Here is a 23,664-nt window from a genome sequence, read left to right as displayed (position 1 = left end):
AATTATTTTAGTATATTAAATAAATAAATGAACACTGACTTGAATATTAAGAGATTTGTTGAATAGTTATGGTAAATTATGAGTTCTATGAAATTTGCCACTCCTTTTTATTAAAATTCAGTGGATAAATTCAGAAAAATTTGACAAAACAAAAAATATAACATTTGTTGAAACCTAGAAATCTCACATTTGTCTAACATTCCATAAGATTCTTTTTTCTATCCATTTTATTTTATCTTCTGATATGTGGCTCATTATCACAATCACAAGGATATGGTTCTCATGGTTTCTAAAAACATCTCTCCAAATATATATTATCTCTAAGAACAAAAAGAAAAAATTGAAATTATATGGCACATGTTCTTCATGGTGGTTTCATTCCTTAGAATGTCATTATCTGCTGGTATCCATAACATAAAAAAAAAATAAAAATAGAAAGCCTAATTTTTCAGTTCATGTATTGCCCACAACTCAACTATACATCAATAGATAAAATCTAGTACTAAAATTTTAATTTTCCTAGCTGAAGAATTTGGAACGAATAAGCAAAAAATTACAAAGCTAGCTGAAGATGATTCTGAGAAGAAAATATCTTGAAATTTCATTTTCCTGAGTTATCTACATAGTTCAATCATCGTTTCATACTGGGTCCAGCTGATGTTCTTGAACAGCCAACAAATTCTTGATCAAATGGTCTTGCACTCACCAATCGTGAAGAGTACGAGCCACTTTTTCTCAACTTTCCTGGAAATTCTTTGCTGGAATTTCCCTTGAAAGAGAGGTTCTTTGCACGATTACGGTTAACAAAAAGCATTGAATTTCTTGGAGGTGCATGTAAGGCGCCTTCAACACAGTCTCCTACCTGAGCACAACCCCATGGCCGAGATGGTCCGTCCTCGCTGGTCGAGGGTCTAGGCCTTGGTAAGGAATTTGCATTCCTCAATCTTGAATTTCCTCGTTGCTCAGGAGAACGGTCATTCTCATGTTTCAAACAAAGCGGACATGGTGGGTCACTCTTACATGTCTTTGGAGTAGTTTGATCCAAGCATTCGGCATGAAAAACATGTCGACAAGAAAGAACACCAGCAACGGGCATATCAGTACTTCTCACTATCCGGCGTGAACTCCATGGCGATCTCTGTGAAAGAAATCTTTCGCAAAGCCCACATCTGAAATTATCAGATCTACACGATGATTTAAAGTAGAAGTCAGATTCAAGTGGCTCAGACACATCAGCAAAATCAATGCTGCTACTTGCACTGCTCCAACGTTGGTTGTCCCTTTGGGGAGTAGAAGAATCAAACTCCGCAAACCCTAAATTAGTGGATTCAAAAGCTTCTCCTGAGGAAGTTTGCATAGGAATGGCCAAAGGATGAATGGGTTTAGACATGAAAGAACGACGGCTCGTGAAGTTCCAATTAGAGGATGAGCGTAACTTGACTGTGGGTTCTGTTTCGCTACCGTCTGACTGTGAGAAAGTAGAGCTTCCACTATCCGGATTTTCGGAGTTACCCTGCAAAATTCAATGAAAACAGTTTATAACTTCTAGTATTATGGTAAACATTGGGCAATGATACAAAACTCTGTACTACCTCTGCCGCAGGCCAAAAGGAAAATGTCCTCAATGAAGGATCTAAGGAGCAAAAAAGACAAGAAAACAGTTCAGTGGATGTTGAACCGTAACAGCAATGAAACAAAACTATTCCAATATTGATAAATTTCACATAATCCTATACTCCTAAGTACACCACGCTGTTTTTGTAATCTTACATAACATATATAGGGTTTTAAACAACCATCACCTTATCATGTAATTGCTATATCTGTTTGTCAGAACTAACTTTTGGTTCGAAGTATAATTTCACCCAGGGGAAGTTAAACAAGTACAACTAGCTGCTAGAGGACGCACCACTTTTTTGTACTTATCCACACTTCCATGCTAAACTGACTTGAATACATGCATACATAGGGATAAACTACTTGAACAACACTCTAATGAACAGGGTACTACTCGCTAATTTAAAATGGCATTCCTTCCCATGAAGGCATTTATTAATGCACACAAGAAAAGAGCAAATAAAAGGGAAAGATAATTAAAATTTTCAAATCGATTCACTACAACAGACTGTTCACAATCTTTGCCTCGATCTTTGGTTTAGAAGGTGGAGGATGCCATAAGACTAAAAGGTGCAAGTCCAAGGACATTGTCCATACTCTTACGATATTAAATAATATTCCCTTCCGCACACAAATAATGTTAGATAGCTATCCATTTAAAATTCTCTCACAAAGGCGTTGAAAAGGCTGTCTCAAATAAAGACAGAAGAACAATGACACACACAAACAGAAACCTACAACCATCTGTAACAAAAACTTCTCTCCCATATCTTTGTGTATGCATATAAACATGTTAAGAAAATGTTTATATAGAGTGATGAAACCTTGAAAAGAATTTACCTGCGATAAGAAAATGTATATATCCACCCACAGGGTCACAATGATGAGAAATAAGACTATAGAAAAGGATGATGCAATAACAGTAATAGTACCCCTTTTGGTTGCAGTCTCATAACCATCAATATTGATTTCCTGAATTGCTGGAGGAGTCCATTGAGGGCCTTGTGAGATGTCAGAGGGACTACTCAAAAACAACCCAGCACCATCAGAGGCAGAGTTGTGAGTATAAATATGGTTGTTGCCCCTTATCCAGCTTCGACTTTCTTTACTATTTGATGATGTAGACGAGCCATAGAGTTGTACAGCATCATGCCAACCATGTGGCAACCCTTCAGATTGGAATTGAATATCCCATCTCGATGGAGGTGGTGAAAAGCTTGTATTTGTATGCCAAAAAGGCTCGTGGGGACCCAAAGACCAGTCCCTGCTAGCAGTATTTGATCCATGTGGCCTTGCAGCCACACAACAAAGAGACCCCATTGAGCTATCAACTTCCTTGGGCTGTCACTGCTTTTTTCAACTCTTAAAACACTAACTGGAGATCATGTCACCTAAATTGACAAGTATCTCTCTTACAAACTACATCATGAAATACAACAACATTTGGAAGTCAAAACCCACACTTCCAGTAAGCAAATAGCCCTTGAATATCAACTCCAAATTTTCACATTCGCATAAATTCTTCGTTACAGATGATAACCCTCTATCTTTGTTCCCAGATTCCTTCTTAGTCCATGACCCAACCACAACATAACTGCCATCAGAAAAACCGTCACAATAAGAAGTCATAAACCCATCAAGCCAACAGTGAGAAGGTCCATATGCTGCACATTTAATGAGCTCATAATGAGCTGCTGGAAATAGCTGAATTAGGCAAAGAACATACATTTCAAGCAAAGAATCAAGAAAATAGCAAATTTAAAGGAAAACAACAAGAACAGCGTCAAATAACCAAAATCAGAGGTCCCCAAGCCAACTTAGCTAAATTCCTGAAATCATATACATCATTAACAACCATCATAAATGATATTACCAAAAATGCAACTACACAGAACAAATAAAATTAAAAGCGAAATAAACAAAAATCCATAATAATTTCAATTTGACACACAGTGCCTCCTAAAGCAGTAGAAAAGAAAAACTATTCAAACAGAAAGTAGGGAATAAAAAAAAAAAAAAACCCAACAAGGTCGTTGAGGGAAAAGATAAAGAAAGCTTTCATACTTCAGAAACAAACACACACAAACAATCATAGAAGAAGAAGAAGAAGAAAAAAGGCCTAAAATTTAGGGAAGAACAAAGTACAAAATTAAACAATGCTTTAAGAAACAAAAAAGCCGGGAGAAAGCTTACATTTTTAAGGACAGAAAGGAGAGAGAATAATCAACAACGATTCCACCAACGACCGGCTGTCGGAACGGAAAGAAAACCCTAGCCTGTCGGAGACGGAGAGAAAGAAAGAGCTCCGAAGAGTGTATGAGTGAAGACAGAAAGAAAGAAAGAAAGAAAGAAAGAAAGGGGGTAGGAGCTTTTTTCGCATCAGAGTGTCAAAGTTGTACGAAATATTGCATCACATACCCCTTAAATTTCTAACATTTGCAGTCAAGTCCTCACACCACACAAGTCTCCAATCTCAAGAAATAGAATACATCCGATTTCTACTTTTTAATCACTTTGGGTAACTAATAAATATATCCTAAGCTTTGCCCTTCAAGTAATCATTTGCCTATTTAATGCCATTAAATCTTTTATTAGCAAATGATTTAGATTTTTAGTTTTTCTTAATTATAAAATAAATAAAGATTATAAATTTAATGAAACATATAAAGTGAAGGATTCTATTTTTGTACCTATGATTGTTGTATTTATTAGTTGGTAGGTATTGAAGGTAAGAACCAAAGAATACATAGACCTACCAATAATTGAATAAATATTTAATCATAAGGAAATTGAATGTGTATTGTCAACAACTTTGTCATTAGTATTCAATATCTATTATCAATAGAATCCATATATAGTATAATTAATTATGTACAAAGACAATATGAAGAGCCACATTATTCATGAAGGACATCAAAATTTCAAGTTGTCTTGTTTGAAAACAATTGATTGACATTGTTATTTATACAAATTAATTCTATATTTTGCTCTACAAACTCAAAATGGAAAGCAATTGAAAAGAAAAGTTATTTTAAATTACCAAATTTTATCACTATCCATAACAAATAGATAGAATATAAAGAGTTAGTTATTTTTAAATATAGTAAAATATCACTGTTTATCTACTATATTGACCGTGGTAGAGCAAGATAAACTGTTATTGTGATGTTTTGTATAATAATTGTAAATAATTTGGATGAATTTATATTTAAAATGATTTCCTAATAATATACCTTTGGAAAAAGAAAACAGAGAAATAAAGGGCATAAGAATTGTGCATAAAATCTTAACAAATAAATGAGAATAGGAAAAAGTGAACCGACTGAGAACAGTATTTTCTTTTTGTTGAAAAGGAGAATAAAATAATTTCTTTGGACATTCATAAGATTGATAACTATAGAGAAATAAATGACATTAAGAGCATAATGGTAAGAGAAAATAGAGAAGTTTTAGTTATGTAAACATTCAAATGTTTGGACATTTATGAAATTATGTTTGAATAGAACATGTCTTTATCAAGGAAAAAAAAAAAGACAGAAAAAGATAATGAAAGAGGATACAGAGTGAAAATGTGGGGTTCCATTTGTGATCATCTATAAGCAATTCCATAAACTTGAGGATTTATGAAGGCCAAACTAGAGAATGAAGCCATGTTTAGATCAACATTTGAAAATCCTGCTCCAATTATATTTGATCCTGTCGTCCGAGTAAGGTGACATCCATCAAAAACAATTTGTTGCAGAGGATCAAGCACATTCTGCATAAATCGAAGCATGGTTTCTTCTACATTGACACAACAGAAATGATCAATTTGGTTATCTTATTTCTAAACAAAGTGATTTTGTTTTGTTTTGTCGAATGGATGAGTTGGCGTATACCTTTTGCAGCAACATGTTCGACAAATATGTATAGTCCACCAGGTCTTAGAACCCTCTTCACCTCTGCACACCACCAAACGAAATGCAAGGTTCAACAAAGTCATCACATAGTTTCCATTTGAAGTCTAATGAAACCCTTCCCAATGAAAGCAGTTGTTTCTAAATGATGAATTTGACCAATCTACAGAAGGTATTAGTATTACCCTTTAGAGTCATGTCAACATTGGTCACAGAGCACAAGACAAGTGTTCCAACAACAGCATCGACAGAAGCATCAGGTAGTGGTATAGCCTCACCAACCTGAAAACATATAGTGTTTAAACTAAACTAAGTTGAAGTGACTAAAGAAAAATTGGCTAATTCTGGAAATGCAACTGCTTAAGATGACAGTTTTCTTGATACTGTTTTGGTTGGCTTGAAAATTCTCTTTTATTAATTGTTCTTTTCAGTTTGAATGGTGGTTATCTAGTAGGGACTTTCCTTTTGTTGTCTCCCTTATGTTGTGGGATTTTTTCCTTGTTTTGCTTGTGGCCTTCTGGCTGTTTTTTGGTCTCTTTCCTTTTGAAGGTTGACTATAAAAGTAGTCTCTGTAGCCTTGCCGGTAGTGAAGAATCCTACCAGTCTTGCTGAATATTCATATATAAGTGGAGTTGTTCTACATTGTCTTTTTGGTTTTAACGAGAAGAATATTAGTATCTTTGGTTGTGATGGGTGTTGGAGTTTGACATGATGTAACATTACTGAGAAGATGAAGTATAGTAGTTAGGGGAGCCTAATCTATCAACTAACTTCAGAGATCTACTGGAGTGAACTTGTTTAGGGGAGCCTAAATTCTGAAGGGATAGTAAATCAAGTATCAACAAATTTTGGGAGAGCCTAAAACAATCATAGTTTTGTTGTAATTCAAGATAGTGCACTTATCAGATAAGTTACGTGCTTGTAAACTTCTTGAACTCTAGTATATAATTCTTCTCAATTGGGCATGACCTCAAGACGTAGTTGAACTCTAGTGTATACTTCTTCTCAATGAGACTTGTGAATCTCAACAACTACAGTCAACTTCAGCACAAATCTCTCCAATATAGTTTTCTACTTTGTGTAAATAGGGTGTATATTTTTACTCTTTCTCTTCAATATATTTGTATATTTTCTCTCATTTTACTAATCATTTATCATGTACACAGTATATAGCCATGTGTCAATAAAGGAAGCAAATTAAAAATAAACTTACTCAACAAACTAACTGACTGATAAGAAATTCACTTCTTTTACAAACTTAACTACAATTGTATAAATTGGCCTATCAATCCCACTATGTAATTAATCGAGTTACGATTCGTTTTTCTTCCATGAACTTAGAGGTTTTTGGGCCAAAGAGTTAGAAAATAAGGAATGGGAATTACGAAGTTGTAAACCCTACTCCTTGTTTGGTCCAAAATGGATTTTAGGCCCTACTACTAAAAAAGCATAGTTTTATAACTTCTTGTATTGAGTTTTTTACAACTTCACCGAGTTCACAACTCTAATAACCGCTCAAAATAACTTTTGAGCAACTTTCAAAATGTATTTAAAATTTTTATCAAAAGAGTAAATAAAAATGACTTTTTTGGATGACATTTTCTTAATAGTCAATTAAAACAAACCCTAAAAGTTGACTTTGTCCATCAGACTTTTCTAACCAACATGTTGAACAATAGAAACCCATTTCTATGACAAAGACAGAGACATAAATGAACCGATCTACTTTTATATCATTGCATCCCCAAACAATAATTCAGTGAAGTTCAATAACAAACAGCAGAGTTCTATAAAGTGTCATACCGCTTGTTTAAACACAAAATTCTCTGGTGGCAAACCAGCATTCTGTGCTGCTTCTCGAGCATATTTCTCCATTTTTTGATTTGGATCCACACCATAAACCTGCACACCTTCATCCCCAGCATAATACTTAAGGTTAGGACCTGCACCAATTCCAATCTCCAACACTTTCTGAGCCTTCCCACTCAAATTGGCAAACATCTGGGACTTGTAATCTGCAATCTAACCAAACAACCAACATAGCAAAAACATATCAACAATGTTAACTAACAGTTCACAAATTCCAGTAACACATTCACTCCAAGTTAGCTCCAACCTCCTCTTCATACGATTTCATGGAATTAGCCAGAAATGAAGCAAAGAAATCCTCATACCATTCTGGCTTAGGAGAGCGAACCCTATTCAACATAGCCTATACAAAACAAAACTAATTAACTTAATCATCTGGGTTTTTAAGTAAAACGTGATTATTGATTTAGGGGGAGAAACCCCATTAGTCTACTTAGAAAGAAGATAATCACAGTGTAATCAGAGGATGGATTAGAAGAAGCCATTGAAGGGCAAAGAGGGAGCAGAGATGTAGCTGCAGCTGCTTCAATGAACTGCCTTCTGCCGCATAAGCAAGAATGGTTTTGGCAAAGCAAACGTGGGAATGGTGGCTCTATCTTTAAATCGCTTCTCTTGGGCGATTCCAGATTGCTCTGATGAGAGCATTTGTAGAATGATGATGATCTACATCTGACATGTTGAGAAGCATTGAATTTGGGGAAGATGACTGAAGTTGGAGCAGATGTGCAAAGGTTCATCTTGCTTTGACTTCGTGGTTGCAAGGGACAGTGTCCTAATTAGCAGGGGTATTTGCTAATATTACTAAAGACGCCGTACCCTTACTAATAGTATATTAATATTTCTAACTTGAGGTTTTGTTTGGATCCACATTTGAATAAAAATACTTTACAAAGTCATTTTTATTTATCCATGATAGTTTGTTCTTGTCTTATAAGAGGTTAGAACGTTGAATTATTATCTCAGATTTATTGTACTAAAAAGAAAATAGTCTAACGTTGTTGCACTCAAAAGGAGCTGAAAAAGTAATTTCTTGTATTGCCAATTTGAATAGTCGTTTTCCTCAGAGTTTGACTCTATAACAAATTTCATGAATCAGCAAACTAACAGTCAAAGGCTCTGCCACTGACAAAAAAAAATGAATCAGCAAACTAATAGCCAAAGGCTCTGCCACTGACAAAAAAATCCTTGAGAAGGAGTAATCAATCATCCTTCGTTATGGTACAATATAATTAGAGGAATATTCAAGCCCATGGTTGATTTATACGTTTTCCCTACAAACATGAGAGTATACTGAATGAAAATGTAAGCTTCTGTTTCTGGTTATCTATAAGCAACTCCGTAGACTTGAGGATTTATGAAGGCGGCGTCAGAGAAGGAAGTTATGTTCAGATCAACATTTGAAAACCCTGTTTGAATTATATTCTGCCCTGTCCGGCGAGTAAGGTGACATCCATCAGCAACAATTTGTTGTAGAGGATCAAGCACGTCCTGTATAAATCGAAGTGCAGTTCCTTCTATATAACACAAACAACAAAAATGGTCCAATGCTTATTCTTATATCATTGATTGATCCAAAATCTTACAATTATGGGAGAAGTTGCTTTTTTGTAACCGATGAATCCGTGAGAATTGGTGTAATACCTTTTGCAGCAACATGTTCGACAAATATGTATAATCCACCAGGCCTAAGAACCCTCTTCACCTCTTCACACCATTAAAAAAAATAAATAAATAAAAAAATCCACCTTTTCTGACTTTGGGAAACATTGGTTCTCTACCTAATGGATGCCAAAGTCTTTAGTAAATTACACTGCAATGAAAGAAAGGTATTACCCCTTAGAGTCATGTCAACATCGGTCACAGAACACAATACAAGTGTTCCAACAACAGCATCGACAGAAGCATCAGGCAACGGTATAGCCTCACCAACCTCGTCAAATATCAAAGAATAAAATAAGTACAAAATTTCCAAATAATGAGTAAACTTCATTCTTTCATATTCTTCCAAAATAAAACCTCGCCAATTTTCAATAGCTTCAAGACCTCAGATCTTATAAAGCAAAATAGGTAAAAGGGAGAAAACTTTATTTATAAGACAGTCAAAGTGAACTTATCCATCAGACATGTCTAACCAATCATGTTAAATAGAAATCCATTTCAACCAGCAGTTTGGAATGCTTCGTGGTTTAAATTTACCTAGACTAGACGTGCTTTCACATTCAACGACAAAGACAAGAACATGAAGGAACAGCACCAATTCTGTATAATTACATCCCCATACAATAACTCTATGAAGTTCAATAACGCACAGCAGAGTTCTATAAAGTGTCATACTGCTTGTTTAAACTCAAAACTCTCAGGTGGCAAACCAGCATTCTTTGCTGCTTCCCGAGCATATTTTTCCATTTTTTGATTTGGATCCACACCATAAACCTCCATACCTTCATTCCCAGCGTAATACTTAAGGTTAGGACCTGCACCAATTCCAATCTCCAACACTTTCTGAGACTTCCCTCTCAAATTGGCAAACATCTGGGACTTGTAAACTGCAATCTGACCAACCAAAAAAGATAGCAAAAACATAACAACAATGTTAACCAACAGTTCACAAATTCCAGTAAACAGTAATTTAAGTTAGCTCCAACCTCTTCTTCATACGATTTCATGCCATTAGCCAGAACTGACGCATAAAAATCCTCGTACCAATCTGGCTTAGGAGGACGAACCCTGTTCAGAATAGCCTATTCACAACAAAACTAATAAACTTAAACATATGGGTTTAGGGGGAAAATTCGATAAGTAAAATGTAGTTATTGATTTAAGGAGAAAACCCCATCGGTCTGGTTCGAAAGAAGATCCTCACAACGTAATCAGAGGATGAATTAGAAGAAGCCATTGAAGGGCATAGAGGGAACAGAGATGTGGCTGTTGCTGCTTCAATGAAACGCCTTCTTCCGCATAGGCAAGAATGGTTGTGGCAAAACAAACGTGAGAACGGTGGCGCTTCCGGAATGCTCTGGTGCGCGCAGTTGGTGGATGATGATCTGGGTTTGGCTTGTTGAGAAGCATTGCTTATGGAGAAGATGGCTGAACTTGGTGGAGAAGCGTAAAGGATCATGTTGCTTGAATTTGTTGTTTTGTTTTATCATTTTTGGTGGCTGATACGGCCTAGAGATATTTGATGTTTGATATTTGTTATTTTTTCTATAAAAAGGGCACGGCCTCCTCGAGAATTAAAACTATCATATCCACATATTCGTTTGGATTTAAGACGTAATTGTTTTTTCAAAAAATTGGCTATATATGAAGTCAAAAGCTCTACAATGTCGTTAAACAAATGCCTCCAAAAGGATGGTGTAGACAGCAACTGTAGTAAAGTAATAGTATACCCGAAGTAATTTCAACTTATTAATTAAAATATAACACTATTAGGATCACGATAATCACCATCGAACCCAAAAGCTTATATTGATGGGATACGGTAAACTTATTTTTGTACTAGCATGTGAAAGAGGTAAAAATGCACAAAAAATGGAGAATAGGAAAACCTGGTGGGTATAAATTCTGCCTTAAGACAGAAGGTATATTTGTGTATAACATTTGTATTGAAAGCACTTGGGCTAGCAAGAGCCAACTGTAAGATTGTAAATAATTCTCGAATGCAATCTAAGGATTGAATTCATAACTTTTAAAGCATAGAAAGCATTGCATCGTCCCACATTAAATGATCAATCATAACAAGTGAAGCTTAAAATTCAGCATGTATCACTTATTGGCATCATTCAAGGACTTCAGAATGCTGCTCGGTCTAAGTAGATCAAGTTCTTTCGTCCAGACAGTTATTCCTTGCACACTTTGTCTTCAGAAACGTGGTCATTGCAGCCGCTTTCTAATGTGGATTGCTGATCCTCAGAAGCGGGGTCAATATTGCCATCATTCCCTGTCAAGTCAGGAAAATGAAGCAAAACGTTTATCATTTTCTGTTATAAATCAGAAGCATTGGCAGGAAAAAAATGAGAATCTGTGGCTCATACCTTCACTATCATCGGCAGGAGCATAAGCCGAGCGTCTTGAACGGACTTGCTGATGTGGGGTTGGCTGATTATGACAAAATGGTAATCAAAGCATCAGAAAGTATTTCAAAGACATAATCGAGACAAAACACACACATATATTCTTTTTTTCTTTTTACTCATAAAATGCAACGGCAAAATAAGGAAAAGACCGTGCTCGGAGAGAGGGAGTTAACAAGTCCCAAAAGACAATATGGAGTAAACCACAACAATCTTAAACAAAGACGTAATAAGCTGTAGGAAATAACTTCTAACCTAATTACATTTTCGACCATATGATTCCAGATGATCTTTCAGATAACAGAGAGGAAAAACGTTTGTAAGAGGAAAGAGAAAGTTTGGAAGACAAAATCCAGCTATAGTAATCAGTGGGAGTATATTAGTCATTATCTTGACAAAGTTTAAGTTGTTTTCGGGAAGATCAATCAACTTCACATTAAAAAATTTGGCTAATATTTAGCAAGTGGGTGGATATCACTGTTGGTTAACAGCTATTAAACTAAAAGTTATCCGATTTATATATTTTAAAAAGGCATCAAGTACAATAAGCGGACAAATATACCCCACTATTATTAAACATCACGCACCTGCAACTTTGGCCTGAGTGCTTCAAGTGGTCCTTTAGGTTTTTGAGCTCCTCCTTGCTGTTACAGAAGTCACAGGAGTAGTTAGGCAAGACAGTCGTATCAAACTTTAGGACATACAATCAACATAAAAAATGTGTAGTCCTGATATTCATATTTTAGTATTTAATGAGCAGTATAAAGTCGTCGGAAAATATAAATGAGTACCTTCCCTAGTGCCCAATCAGCAGAATCAAAAAAGGCACGTTCATGGTCCTAGACAAAAGGAACATTTGCAATTGTCATAAGAGAGGATTTGAATGAAATTAATATCCCAAAAGATAACAAATAGTTACTTTTGATATCAAAGGAGGCTTCTTTGGCACTATTCCTCCGTACTTCTTCTTGATGGTTTCCTCCTGTTTAAAACCATTATCAGACTGCAAACAAACAATCTATGTGGCAAACCTTAGTGACACACTACATGACCACCAACACAACAGTTTATAGGAAAGTTGAGACAAATTCATGCGCTTTTACATATGCAGTTAAAACTTAAAAACAGGAACCAAGACAAGAAAAGAAACATTTTATCTCTTGCCTCATCAAGGCTATTTTTATTTATCTTTCCCCTTTATGGTCAGCTTTTTGCAAAGGCAAGTAAAAGCTGCTTACAAATCCAAATCTTGGCATTAAAAACAGAGATTTTCCTAAGTATTTTCCCAAAAGTTCCTTTTAGTGACCTTGATGACACTAAGAAAACAGGACATACCAAACATTACATTTCAAGAAGAGGATTCTAACTTTCTTCAATGACAAACTCACACAAAAAGATGAAACCACAAATACAGAAACAGCACTAAACCTCTTGCTGCGGTGAAGGCATAGGATTTTCCACTTTCTCATCTGGACCTGGTATTTGTTCCTCAGATTTCTCACAATGGTCTTGATTATTAGGAGTAGCATCGTCAATTACTTTCTCCTTTACATCCTCGATAATTTTTTCTGACATTGTTCCCCTTCGTTACCAAAATTATAGTTGAAAGTGAACGGTATATAACTGCAAATAATAAAATAAGTCAAAAAGGTTGCTAAAAAATCACTACCCTGCAATCACGGACTAAAAGAAAACACCCCTCACATATACGGTAATAACAAACCCCAAGTAAATTGCACTTTGACAGAGAGCACTACCGATGAAAATGGAAAATTTAACAAAAGCACCCCCAGATAAACATTCGGGTCAAAATCAATTCAAAAAATTACGGTTACCAGTATCCGAAATGATGTAATTGGTCCAGGTGCCGAAACATTACAGAGAAGTGTGATAAAGTCACCGATTTCAATCAAATACGGAACCGACGAGAAAACGACAAACTGAAAGCTTTCTTACATATCGTTATTGACCCAAAATAAAGTACCTCAAATCGGAATAAATCTTATGAGTTATGATGCTCTGTCAATCGTACAGTTTCCTTTCCACAATCACCCCTTAGCAAATTAGTCATTTCCACAACCATCAATAGCAAATTTAATCACGTAATTAATCAAATCCAAAAAGAAAAAGTCCAGATTCAAAGAATTCCCAATTCATCCCATAATCCTTGCCCCTCAAGTCTAAAAAAAACTAGTCCAATTCATTAATGGAGCTAAATCTAAACCAATACGAACTTCACCAGCAAGAAACAATGATCACATTTAACATAGAAATGAACTTCCACAGGCCTAACGAAACGAATGAACATTGCCCATAAAAGAAAAATCAATGCTTCTCAGTCAATAAATTGACGATTATTGATCTATTTCAGGATAAAAAAAAAATGGGGAACAAGGTGGAGATGAGTGACTTACATTACCGGAGAATCAGATCGCAATCGGAAATGATGAATATATTAGAAGCGGAGGATACGAGGACGGATCAAAAGCAAATCCAGTGTAAACTGATTTGTTTTCTCTGCTCCGCCTAAAAATCCACACTCCGATTGAACAGTGTTTGTGTGCACCAACCAAAGAAAGCCTAGAAGTTACGCTAGTTGCATGAGATCAGAGCGCGTGGTTGGTGGCGATGTTTCTTGGGCCGAACCATCAGGGCCGCTCGTCCATTTTAATTATTGGGCTTTCTCTTAATTTTGGGCCCAAATTGTTTCTATGAGGAAGTAGTAACACTCCCAACTTTCTTATCCATTCCATCTTAAAATTGTATACAAGAGGTATTGCTTTTCCATTTTCAAATAATCATACATAAGAGATGAGCATGTGTTTTAGTGTTTTCAAATAATCATCAAGTCCAAATGTAATATAAATGGCACTTTTGACTCACTTTTTACAGAAAGAACGAGAAAAAGTGAGTCGTGAGTATTGAGATAATGGAAAAATAAAGACTTTTTAAAATGTTCATATTTTGGTACTTTCTTTATAAGAAGGGTTCTTTCTCGATCTTTTCTTTTCTTTTGTGCAAATTGTTTCGATAAGGACAACATTAGGTAATCTTATAGTAGACAACTTGGATTTAAAATATTTAATAAGACAATCAAGATATATACACATTTAGCTAAAAAGAGAGCAGGTGGAATAACTTCAAATATAAAACGGCCATTGTTAGTCCATACCATCCAATGGCACAACAATACAAAACCTACGGATTAGATCATATTAAAATCACAAAAACACACATCACAAATTCACCTAATATCCACTTTTAGTTTGTCACTTAACCCTTTGGAATTCTCTCTTCCTTTTTTTTTTTTTTTTTTTTTTGAACAAATAAATACTTGAACTAACATAATAAGAGCTTGAACTTAAACAGAGAGAAGTTGAGAATTTGATCAAATTAAATGGGAAAGACAAAGACAGAGAGTGGAGAAATTCAAAATTTGGGTTCAAAGTTCAAGAACCCAATTGGAGAAGGAGCTCAGAGAGGGCTAGCCATAGTGGACTTGGTGGTGAGAGTAATGGCAACAATGGCTACTTTAAGTAGTGCAATAGTAATGGGCACAGCTAATCAAACTTTGCCATTTTCAACACAATCTTCTCAGTTCAAGGCCAACTATAAAGATCTTCCTATGTTTATGTAAAAATAATTTTAATTTTAGTCAGTAGCAAGATATATTATATGTGTGCGTTATGTTTCTATATATAAATTAAGTTAAAATTAAACTTTACAGGTTCTTTGTGGTTGCAAATGCCATAGTTTGTGGGTATCTGTTTCTATCTCTTCCTCTGTCCATTTTCCATGTCATGGAAGTTGCATCAGTCACTCCTAGGCTCATTTTGCTCATCTTTGACACGGTACCTTCGTTCTCTTTCCCTTTTCTTTTAATAACTTTCACCACTCTAAATTTTAAGTGTTATTTTTTTTAACTATTTAAAAAATTAAGCACCTAAATACTATTGATTTGTATATTATGTTGTATACATTTTATTAGTGTTTTCAAAATTCAAGTGGAACCACTCTTTGAAAGTTGATGAAAAAGAATTATATTATTTTTAATTTGTACTTTGTTTTTTAAATTTGGCCTACATGAAAGTATATATGAAAGTCATGATAAGAAAAATCAGAAAAATAGTGTGAATTACAATTTAAAAAAAAAAACAAAGAAATAAAATAAAATAGTTGTCAAATAAGATTAACTATTTGTTAAATAGAATTTGGATATATTTCAATTTTATAAAATTAATCCATTTGTTAATTTTATGTATTAGTATAATGAATTTTTTTAAAAAAAATAAAAAAGTTCGAAAAATAATTTATAAATAAACAAAACCGATACAATTTACTATACCTGTCCTTTTATAAGATATAAATATTTTGTCAAATATTTTAATTTTAACCATTTTTTTAATATATTAATATAATCCTAACGTTTCGCTCTAACAATTGTTGGTATTTTTCCTATAAACTCTACTTCTACTAATGAGTTGTTTTTTTCTTATTTATTTAATTTCTAATAATATTTTAAAAATCTTGTAAAGTTATTATGACTATGAAAATGATTTTTGAAAACAGTTTAAGGTTTGTTTAGTGGAGAATTTAAAACCTAGCATATTCATAAGAAAGGAAGTTGGCCACTTTTTAGAAATGAAATAGCTGTGGAATTAGATTTAAATTTTTAATTTGATGTCTAATAGAGACATAAATTTATAGATCTATTATTCAACATAAAATTGAAGATTCTAACGTGCTAAACAATTTTAAAGTTTATAGACAAAATAAAAATGCAAATCTCAAATGTTTTCATGAATCAAACTTATGATTTAGTTTTTAAATTTTTTAACGCAGTAAAAAGATTTTAAACCTAATCCTTTACCACCTCTTAAGTATTTGATGCTTATTTGTGGCACTATATTTAAATACACGAAAGATGGCAATGGTGCTTGCAACAGCTGGTGCTTCGACAGCAGCATCTGCAGTCTACTTGGCATATCGAGGCAATGTTGCTGCCAATTGGGTTTCATTTTGTACCCAATTTGACTCTTTTTGTCGACGTATTTCTGGATCTTTGATTGGCTCTTTTTGTGCCGTCTTTGCTTTCATGCTTCTTATTATTATTTCGGTTGTAGCAATGGTTCGACGCTCATCATAAAACAATACAACGATAAAAAACATTAATAACGAGAAGTTAATAACGTTTGAAACTATACTAAAGTGTGATATGTAACATCTGAAAAATAAAAAAATACTAATAAATAAAAGTGAGAAAAATTCAAGATTTTACGAATATTTTTGCTTGGATGATTATATAAAGAAAGTTTCTTGTAGGATAAATAATATTCTAAGAGAGACCATAGATTATTTGACTTCTACAATCTTATCTATGAGATATTTATTTATTAATTAGTAGAAGTCTAGCTAATTAACTATGCATATTACTATATAGTTTAATTTTCTCATTATTTATTTACTTAGGGTTATCTTATCTTTTAACCTACCTCATTTTTATAATTAAATATCTAATTTTTAATTCCTACATAAATTCCACTCAAAAATAATTAAATAAATAAAAGTTTTATTGTTTTTATTCTTAAATACCGAATAATTTTGATTTTACATGTTCTAAAAAAATCACTGAATGACAAAAGTTTCAAATTTTCTTAACTTGTTTATCTGTATGTTTTTGCTAAAACAAAGTCTTTTAATAATTTTGACCGAGTCTTTTATAATTAAGGAGATAGATCGAATTAGATTGGACCATGAAAATTTAATTAATGAAAATTGAGGAAAAGGTAAACGGCCACCAATTAGTTCATAAATTGGAAGGGGACCTCACAATTAGGAATGGAGTGGAAGTATGAACTATGAACCAATAAATGTCAATTGTAATTCAACTTTCAAGATGTTAAATTATATTTAATCAAACAGCCTTACGTCCTAGCTAATGACATTAAAACCTCATTTTGGTAAGAATTTTATTTTTAAAGTTTAATTATCATGGTTTCCTCTCACATTATCTTTATTGTAAATTAATTTTGTCTATAGAAAAAGCATAAACAATTGGACGATTACTTTTTTAAATAGTTTTCATCACTTCAATTTTAAAAATATTGCTAAAAAATGAATAACAAAGAGTATAAATTTAATATTTAATCAAAATATTTAAAAAAATATAGAATAAAATTTTGGACAAAATTGCTCTACTTATAAATAATTTGACAAAATTTCCAAAATTAGAAATACTGTTACTATTTATTTTATAACATTATTTTAAGTTTATTTTCTTTTCATTTTTTATAATTAATTTTAGAAATAGTCTTGCAATAGGTCTAAGGGTCCAAGTCCTTCTCAACCCTTTGTTCCATATGAAAAAAAGTCATGATAAATAAATAAAGATATAAACTCTTACAAACATACACGTTATCCAAACTTTGGTTACATTTCAAATATTTGTCATCTCACGAGTACCCAAATCCTAAAATAATTAAACAAAACAACGTGGCTCGTGTCATACACATAAATCATTATTAAACTAACCAAAGAGCTTAATCATGTTTCCTTAACTTAGCCCACAGTATATATACATATATATATATATATATATATATAACACATGTCACGACAAAATGGAACTCAAATTCCACCAGTTTAGGCGATGATTAGTGAATAATTTAATTCCATTATTCAACCTTATGACGTAGTAATTGCACTAATATATTTGTATTTATATTTTTCCTTAACACCTGTTATCCAATTCCCAACTAAGTTCTTCGTTACTTTCCACGCGCCTCTTTGACCCTTTTTTTTTTCCTTCCTATTTTTAGTTATTATTGTTATTTATTTATTTATTTATTTATTTTATTATTATCTGTCGATTTGCTGTTAAACCGACTTGTCGTTTTGGATAAGCAACGCATTGTCGAATGGGGATGGCTTTCGTGTAAGAATTGGCTTAAACCAATAAAACCAAAATAAATTTACTAAATAGTTTTTTTAGTTTTAGACTATAGGCCAATTTCAATGTTATGTATACATTACATAACAGGTTGAAACTTGGAACCCATTTTCAATTTTGTGTCTTCTTTTTCTACTCCGTTCACATTACATTTTTGTTGTTGTTATGGAAGAGAAGATAATTGAAATTCAAAGTCGAAAACCATAATTAAAAAAATTCAATTGTTGAGGGGAGAGATTTTGGATGAATGGTAAATTAGGGTGTTATTTATCAAATTAACCACGAAATCACGAAATGTTAAAATTTTGAGAAATTGAAGTCGTAATTTGAAAAACTATGATAATGCATGTGTTATTCATGTTTAAAATAAATTTAATGTTTACGTTTAAAGTCAAATCGAAAATAGATTTAATTTGGTTAAAATGATAACCAAACTTAAAATCTAATTAATTTAGCTTCAAGGACTAGGTTCATGAATCGTATAAGCCTAAGTGCAAACCCAAGAAATCTCTACTTCAATTATAAAGAAAACAAAAGTAAATATAATAATTAGATTCAAAATAACTAAGTATATAACAATATATTTTTAAAAAATTATAAATATAGTAAAATATATCAAAATCATGTTTAGGAGAAGTATTGTAAAAGGGAGGGTTGGGTTATGTAACTCAACCGTCGTTTGGGGGAAGGGTTATCATAATCCTAGTAACCCCCTCAACCATTTTTCAACTAAATATACAAAATTTGTGTATTTGATTCATAATATGAATTTATATATATATATATATATATATATATATATTATAACACTTTTTGCATAACTCTTCCCCTAAACATCTTATCGTAACACTTCCTTCATAAATTTTCTCTCAAACATATCTTATCATAACCTTTCATAACTTTTCCCCAAACACATCTTATCATAATCCTAGATTTATCATAACACTAGGTTTATCATAACTCTAACTCTTATAACTCAATCCCTCTTCCGCCCTTAAGAGTAGTGATAGAAGTCTTTCGCCAATAGATTTTGTTATATTTATAATTTTTTTAATAATATTCTTATATAATTAATAATTATTCTAAAAATCGTTAATGGATACTAATTACCCAAAAACATAATACTCTTGTAACTCCAATTGCAACAAAAAATAAAAATACTTTCTCCATACACTACTTACACAAATTAAGCTATCATACCGTGAAGTGGTTCAAATGGAATGAATTTGAAACCAAAGAATAGACACCTTTTATAATGTTTGCAGCCACCACTTGCTTAAACATTTTGGATATTATTAGATAATTGCTTCTAATATTTTGATAAAATCCAACCAATATTTCTTACTTGAAATGTATTGTAAAAACTCAATAGAATCTATATCTTTCCTCAAATAAAATATTTACTAAGAATCTAAATTATATCATACCATTTTCTAATTACATGATCTAACAAATCCATACACACTTCAACTGAATATATATTGTCGACCTAACAGGTCAAAACTTCAAATCTTTTCATATCAATACCATTTGTTAAAACTGAAAAAAACACTTCAAGTAATTTTTTGTTGTGCCTACGAGATTGAAATCTGAAGTCGCAAATCAATCAACTAATTACACAGAATCTGATCTGCACATTGAATCTATAATGAAAACTATTGACTTTTCCTGATTTCATCCCATAAAGATAAACATGATCTTCTAACTTTAAACAAACAATATTCACAATTAATTTTTTTTTCTTTTCTAAAGTATATTTGGATCTAATTTCTATCAGGTTTTTTTTTTTTTTCCGTCTTCTTTCTTCTTTCTTCTTTCATCTGCTGAAGCCATGGGCATTCCAATCATTAGCAGGATTGTTGACAAATATGGGTTGATTAAAGAAATTGTTGTTGTGATTCACTTGAAAATCTGTTGAAGAAGATGAGTAATCTAATGGCATTATTTCTCCTTCCTCTACTTTCCCAACACTTGTAAAAGCTGCTGCTGCTGCTGCTGCAGTGTTGTTTTGAAACCCAAGCGTTGGGTTAATACTTGAAGTATCATTGAAAAGCTGAGAGATGGGGCCTAAATAATCCAAATCCAATAGATGTGTTATTGAAAAAGTCCTTGGAAATTTCATCATTTGTTGTCCTTGTCCATTCCCTTCTATGACATCGTTTTGTGTTGCTAATTCCTCTGTCTTTTCCTCTAATAACCCTTTGTTTGAATGTCTCTTCTTGTATATTCTACACAAAACCCAATCATCCAACTGAAACAACAACATAAACACAACCCATTATTTAACTGATTTTCAATAACATAAACAAGAAAATTCCAACTTTTGAGGGGAAAAAAAGAAACTTACTCTCATGGAGCCTGAATGTTTCATTGATTGTTTATTTGATTCAATCAAACGATACTCATGCATAATCCAATCAGTTTTAACACCTTTTGGTGGCTTCCCTTTGTAAAAAACCAAAGCTTTCTTTACTCCAACATACTTTGATGCACTATAAATCGCCTTATCGGTTCCGGTCGCCTTCCAGTACCCCGATACCGCCGCACGATTAGGCCGAACCCCGTTTGGGTATTTCCGATCTCTTGGGCTGAAGAAGTACCATTCGTTTTCACCTGAATCAGCCTTCTCTGCAAAAGTTAGTTTTTCAAAGACGAAAAACATGAGAAAAAGAACATAACATAGTGATGAAAGTTTAAGGTAAAGTCATATAAGGAAAAAGGTGATTTACCAGGCAAATCCCAAGGATCAAATTTGTAGATATCAACTTCAGGGATTATGGAAACAGGGCATGGTTTGGAAGTGGCTTGGTTTCTAAGGTAAAACATGATCAATTCTTCATCAGTTGGGTGAAATCTGAAGCCAGGAGGAAGCTCAGTGCAGGTTTTCTTCTTCATTTGTGAAGTGAATTTTGGGATTAAATGAAAGAATGAATGTGGTATTTTAAGGTTTAGGCAAAACAGAAGAAAGAAATGAAGGTTTTTGAAATGTTGGAATGGAGATGAATGGGGCTTTTATGTTTGGTGGGTTTGGTCGTTTTGTGTAGAGTGGCAGTTTTTGATTGGTGTTTTCTTTGACTTCATCTTCCTATCTTGGCGGCTTTAGATGAATGTGGTGAGTCTCATGTTACATTTACCTTTATACACTTTACCTATTTATCCAATCACATCTAACCATATACTAAATTTTCATAACCTCTTTAATCCCATAAATATTTATGGATTTGTATTTGATGTTTTCTCTTTAATAATAAATTGTTCCATCTCTTTGTAATAGATGTAACTAACATGTGATTAATGAATGGTATAAATCTCTACATCGATTTTCTATTATTTATATCAGTTTTGAAGTTTTTATTTTCATAATTGTTTAAAGATTTATTTTATTAATATATTTTACTTTTTTGGACATGATAAGGTTATCCGAATATTGAAGAAGATGCCATTTTTTTAAACCATGTGGTGGTCTTATCTTTCACACTTCTATCTATCTTCTTCTTCTTCTTCTTCTTTTTTCTCTCATTGAATATTTGACATTTGGGATTTTCTTCATTCCTCCACACTCTTCTTTTCTTTTCCATTCTTTCCCATTTAATTATTCCCACAAATCAAATCAAATCAAACCAACACAAAAACAAAATTCCTAACTCATTTTTCTATATCTAATAATGAAATTTTGCAATTTTCTAGTATTCTAATCAAGTGTTCATAACCCATTTTGTCAAATCCAGTCCTTTAAAACCTAAAATTTTGACCATTATAATGTGCGATTTTTTTAATTTGGTTTTTTCAATACTTAGGTTTTTCTTTTAATGACATGAAATTCCACTCACTTTTTCTTTTAATGTAAATTATTGTATCATATTGTTTGTATCATCACAAAGTGAAATTATAATACACACATGCCGATACTAACTCTCACTCAAGGTTCTTTTTACTAATTTGTTTTTCATAATCTTTTCTCCTTTTGTGATCCATTAATATAATTTTCATTCCTCTCTTCCTTTTTTACCTTTTGAGTTCTCGAAACTTACTATTCAATAGTTAATATACTTATAAAAATAATAACGAAAAAGAGAGAAAATATTTTCAACGAATAACATGATTGAACAACGAGTGCAAGAATCAAACAAAAAATATTTTCCTACACTTATTAGTCTAGTTTTACTTAGAGATGAGAGAGAGATAATCTAATAAAAAATTGGGTAGCTAACAATTTTACGGGTAATAATTATTATATCGATAATTATCTTTTAAAAGAATTATATTAAAAAATGGTAGAACTAATTTGGACAATAAGAAGTTAAAATATCTTACCACAGGGACGTTCAAGAATTTACCCTATTCTTAGATAATACGACAAACAACTTTCTGTAACTTGAATTTGAAGAATCCTTCAACATTTAGTACCAATGTGAACACAAGTAAGAGTATAGAACATTTTAAGATATTTAACCAATAAAACTAAAACTATAGTGAAACCAAATTAAAATCGTTAGGTACATATCACTGTAGAAATAGGAAGAGATAAAATTGTCTTTATCCTAAAGTATAATTTAATTTTTCTAGATGTCACATGACATCATGGGGAGCCTCCATAATTAAGGAAGTTTCATGAAGGACAAAACACAATAGTCCCCCCCACGTAGGATAGGGAGAGAATTGGGATTAGGTGATTTTAATTTGGCTGTAACTAAAAGCTGATTAGTGATTGGTGGAAAGAAAAGCACGATTAGAAGCTGCCACGTAGCAAAAAAATTAGCCCTCGTGTCCCTTAATCTTGGAGTTTAGAAGATTAGGATAAGCACTGAAGAGGAAGCGAATTAGGCGGAGAAAGATTGATTGCTTGTGGTTGTTATCCATCCAGGTCAGTCTTCCACGTCGGCAGATTTTATATTCGTTAATTTTAATTTCTGCCACAAAACGACGAAGGAGATTGACGCGTGGCATTGGGATCAGTGAGGATTCCATTTCTTCGATTTATTAATGATGTTAATTAGAAAGAATATTCCATGAGGGAAGATGGAATTTCTTTTTTATTTATAATTATTGTTGTTGTTTCTCTGACGTGGAATTTCTAGTCAAAATTGGATGTTTGAATTTTTCTTTTTAAGTATACCAATCAGGATGTAACTTGAGTGGATATAGCTCTCATGGATTTGATGGCAGGATGATTAAAGCTTTCTGCCTTTACTAAATACTGATATATTTTATTCATATTTTATATATATACAAGGGTGTCAATATTAAAACTTTAAACTAA

At 32.8% G+C, this 23,664-nt stretch overlaps 6 protein-coding genes across 15 annotated transcripts; 1 reads left to right on the top strand and 5 right to left on the bottom strand.

The window, feature by feature from the left end:
* Positions 1–432: 432 nt before the first annotated feature.
* LOC103489136 (uncharacterized) lies at positions 433–3,987 on the bottom strand. 4 transcript variants are annotated; one of them, XM_008448154.3, is made up of 4 exons: positions 3,811–3,987; positions 2,550–3,321; positions 1,593–1,633; positions 433–1,513 (listed from the first exon to the last, which is right to left on the bottom strand). In XM_008448154.3, the coding sequence occupies exons 2-4, from the start codon at positions 2,935–2,937 to the stop codon at positions 632–634; spliced, it is 1,311 nt and encodes a 436-aa protein (XP_008446376.2). In that variant the 5' UTR covers positions 2,938–3,321; positions 3,811–3,987; the 3' UTR covers positions 433–631. The 4 variants fall into 4 exon arrangements, with proteins under 4 accessions (XP_008446376.2, XP_050947103.1, XP_008446377.2 ...); XM_051091146.1 differs by having other exon boundaries at positions 2,550–3,308; XM_008448155.3 differs by having other exon boundaries at positions 2,550–3,281.
* Positions 3,988–5,043: 1,056 nt separating this feature from the next.
* Positions 5,044–8,266, bottom strand: LOC103489138 (uncharacterized). Its single transcript, XM_008448160.3, has 6 exons — positions 7,835–8,266; positions 7,630–7,725; positions 7,317–7,535; positions 5,699–5,795; positions 5,496–5,558; positions 5,044–5,400 (listed from the first exon to the last, which is right to left on the bottom strand). The coding sequence occupies exons 1-6, from the start codon at positions 8,117–8,119 to the stop codon at positions 5,207–5,209; spliced, it is 954 nt and encodes a 317-aa protein (XP_008446382.2). The 5' UTR covers positions 8,120–8,266; the 3' UTR covers positions 5,044–5,206.
* Positions 8,267–8,393: 127 nt separating this feature from the next.
* Positions 8,394–10,581, bottom strand: LOC103489137 (uncharacterized). 5 transcript variants are annotated; one of them, XM_051091143.1, is made up of 6 exons: positions 10,214–10,580; positions 10,028–10,109; positions 9,717–9,935; positions 9,216–9,312; positions 9,024–9,086; positions 8,394–8,870 (listed from the first exon to the last, which is right to left on the bottom strand). In XM_051091143.1, exons 1-6 carry the CDS (start codon positions 10,498–10,500, stop codon positions 8,860–8,862), a joined length of 759 nt encoding a protein of 252 aa, XP_050947100.1. In that variant the 5' UTR covers positions 10,501–10,580; the 3' UTR covers positions 8,394–8,859. The 5 variants fall into 5 exon arrangements, with proteins under 5 accessions (XP_050947100.1, XP_050947097.1, XP_008446379.1 ...); XM_051091140.1 differs by having other exon boundaries at positions 8,394–8,896; positions 10,214–10,573; XM_008448157.3 differs by having other exon boundaries at positions 8,394–8,896; positions 10,028–10,123; positions 10,246–10,569.
* A 333-nt stretch (positions 10,582–10,914) lies between these two features.
* LOC103489139 (uncharacterized) lies at positions 10,915–14,052 on the bottom strand. Of its 3 annotated transcripts, none has more exons than XM_008448161.3 (7): positions 13,870–14,052; positions 12,884–13,078; positions 12,375–12,437; positions 12,247–12,294; positions 12,043–12,099; positions 11,417–11,480; positions 10,915–11,322 (listed from the first exon to the last, which is right to left on the bottom strand). In XM_008448161.3, the coding sequence occupies exons 2-7, from the start codon at positions 13,028–13,030 to the stop codon at positions 11,222–11,224; spliced, it is 480 nt and encodes a 159-aa protein (XP_008446383.1). In that variant the 5' UTR covers positions 13,031–13,078; positions 13,870–14,052; the 3' UTR covers positions 10,915–11,221. The 3 variants fall into 3 exon arrangements, with proteins under 3 accessions (XP_008446383.1, XP_050947101.1, XP_050947102.1); XM_051091144.1 differs by having other exon boundaries at positions 12,375–12,458; positions 13,870–14,038; XM_051091145.1 differs by having other exon boundaries at positions 12,375–12,434; positions 13,870–14,038.
* A 776-nt stretch (positions 14,053–14,828) lies between these two features.
* Positions 14,829–16,821, top strand: LOC103489141 (casparian strip membrane protein 1). Its single transcript, XM_008448162.3, has 3 exons — positions 14,829–15,088; positions 15,183–15,306; positions 16,380–16,821. Exons 1-3 carry the CDS (start codon positions 14,853–14,855, stop codon positions 16,599–16,601), a joined length of 582 nt encoding a protein of 193 aa, XP_008446384.1. The 5' UTR covers positions 14,829–14,852; the 3' UTR covers positions 16,602–16,821.
* A 3,064-nt stretch (positions 16,822–19,885) lies between these two features.
* LOC103489142 (NAC domain-containing protein 2) lies at positions 19,886–21,525 on the bottom strand. The gene is made up of 3 exons (XM_008448163.3): positions 21,134–21,525; positions 20,752–21,032; positions 19,886–20,655 (listed from the first exon to the last, which is right to left on the bottom strand). The coding sequence occupies exons 1-3, from the start codon at positions 21,297–21,299 to the stop codon at positions 20,221–20,223; spliced, it is 882 nt and encodes a 293-aa protein (XP_008446385.2). The 5' UTR covers positions 21,300–21,525; the 3' UTR covers positions 19,886–20,220.
* Between the last annotated feature and the right edge of the window lie 2,139 nt (positions 21,526–23,664).

This window comes from Cucumis melo, chromosome 10 (genome assembly GCF_025177605.1).
Source record: "Cucumis melo cultivar AY chromosome 10, USDA_Cmelo_AY_1.0, whole genome shotgun sequence".
Classification (NCBI taxonomy): domain Eukaryota; kingdom Viridiplantae; phylum Streptophyta; class Magnoliopsida; order Cucurbitales; family Cucurbitaceae; genus Cucumis; species Cucumis melo.
Note: the sequence above shows the minus strand (reverse complement) of the source record. Positions and strands in the feature narration are given on the sequence as shown.

What these genes read in the sequence shown, in the direction of transcription:
- LOC103489142 (XM_008448163.3), bottom strand. Translation starts at nt 21,299, where the DNA reads ATGAAGAAGAAAACCTGCACTGAGCTTCCTCCTGGCTTCAGATTTCAC. An exon ending in TGATCCTTGGGATTTGCCTG is followed by an intron (nt 21,033 to 21,133) that starts GTAAATCACCTT and finishes TAACTTTTGCAG; the next exon opens with AGAAGGCTGATTCAGGTGAA. An exon ending in AACATTCAGGCTCCATGAGA is followed by an intron (nt 20,656 to 20,751) that starts GTAAGTTTCTTT and finishes TTGTTGTTTCAG; the next exon opens with TTGGATGATTGGGTTTTGTG.
- LOC103489139 (XM_051091144.1), bottom strand. Translation starts at nt 13,030, where the DNA reads ATGTCAGAAAAAATTATCGAGGATGTAAAGGAGAAAGTAATTGACGAT. An exon ending in TGCCTTCACCGCAGCAAGAG is followed by an intron (nt 12,459 to 12,883) that starts GTTTAGTGCTGT and finishes GTTTGTTTGCAG; the next exon opens with TCTGATAATGGTTTTAAACA. An exon ending in TCCTGCCGATGATAGTGAAG is followed by an intron (nt 11,323 to 11,416) that starts GTATGAGCCACA and finishes CTGACTTGACAG; the next exon opens with GGAATGATGGCAATATTGAC.
- LOC103489141 (XM_008448162.3), top strand. Translation starts at nt 14,853, where the DNA reads ATGGGAAAGACAAAGACAGAGAGTGGAGAAATTCAAAATTTGGGTTCA. An exon ending in AAAGATCTTCCTATGTTTAT is followed by an intron (nt 15,089 to 15,182) that starts GTAAAAATAATT and finishes TAAACTTTACAG; the next exon opens with GTTCTTTGTGGTTGCAAATG. An exon ending in TTTTGCTCATCTTTGACACG is followed by an intron (nt 15,307 to 16,379) that starts GTACCTTCGTTC and finishes AATACACGAAAG; the next exon opens with ATGGCAATGGTGCTTGCAAC.
- LOC103489138 (XM_008448160.3), bottom strand. Translation starts at nt 8,119, where the DNA reads ATGAACCTTTGCACATCTGCTCCAACTTCAGTCATCTTCCCCAAATTC. An exon ending in ATCCATCCTCTGATTACACT is followed by an intron (nt 7,726 to 7,834) that starts GTGATTATCTTC and finishes TGTTTTGTATAG; the next exon opens with GCTATGTTGAATAGGGTTCG. An exon ending in TGTTGACATGACTCTAAAGG is followed by an intron (nt 5,559 to 5,698) that starts GTAATACTAATA and finishes GGTGGTGTGCAG; the next exon opens with AGGTGAAGAGGGTTCTAAGA.
- LOC103489136 (XM_008448154.3), bottom strand. Translation starts at nt 2,937, where the DNA reads ATGGGGTCTCTTTGTTGTGTGGCTGCAAGGCCACATGGATCAAATACT. An exon ending in TGAGACTGCAACCAAAAGGG is followed by an intron (nt 1,634 to 2,549) that starts GTACTATTACTG and finishes TTTGCTCCTTAG; the next exon opens with ATCCTTCATTGAGGACATTT. An exon ending in CCTTTTGGCCTGCGGCAGAG is followed by an intron (nt 1,514 to 1,592) that starts GTAGTACAGAGT and finishes TGAATTTTGCAG; the next exon opens with GGTAACTCCGAAAATCCGGA.
- LOC103489137 (XM_051091140.1), bottom strand. Translation starts at nt 10,500, where the DNA reads ATGATCCTTTACGCTTCTCCACCAAGTTCAGCCATCTTCTCCATAAGC. An exon ending in TTTCGAACCAGACCGATGGG is followed by an intron (nt 10,110 to 10,213) that starts GTTTTCTCCTTA and finishes TATTCTGAACAG; the next exon opens with GGTTCGTCCTCCTAAGCCAG. An exon ending in TGTTGACATGACTCTAAGGG is followed by an intron (nt 9,087 to 9,215) that starts GTAATACCTTTC and finishes AATGGTGTGAAG; the next exon opens with AGGTGAAGAGGGTTCTTAGG.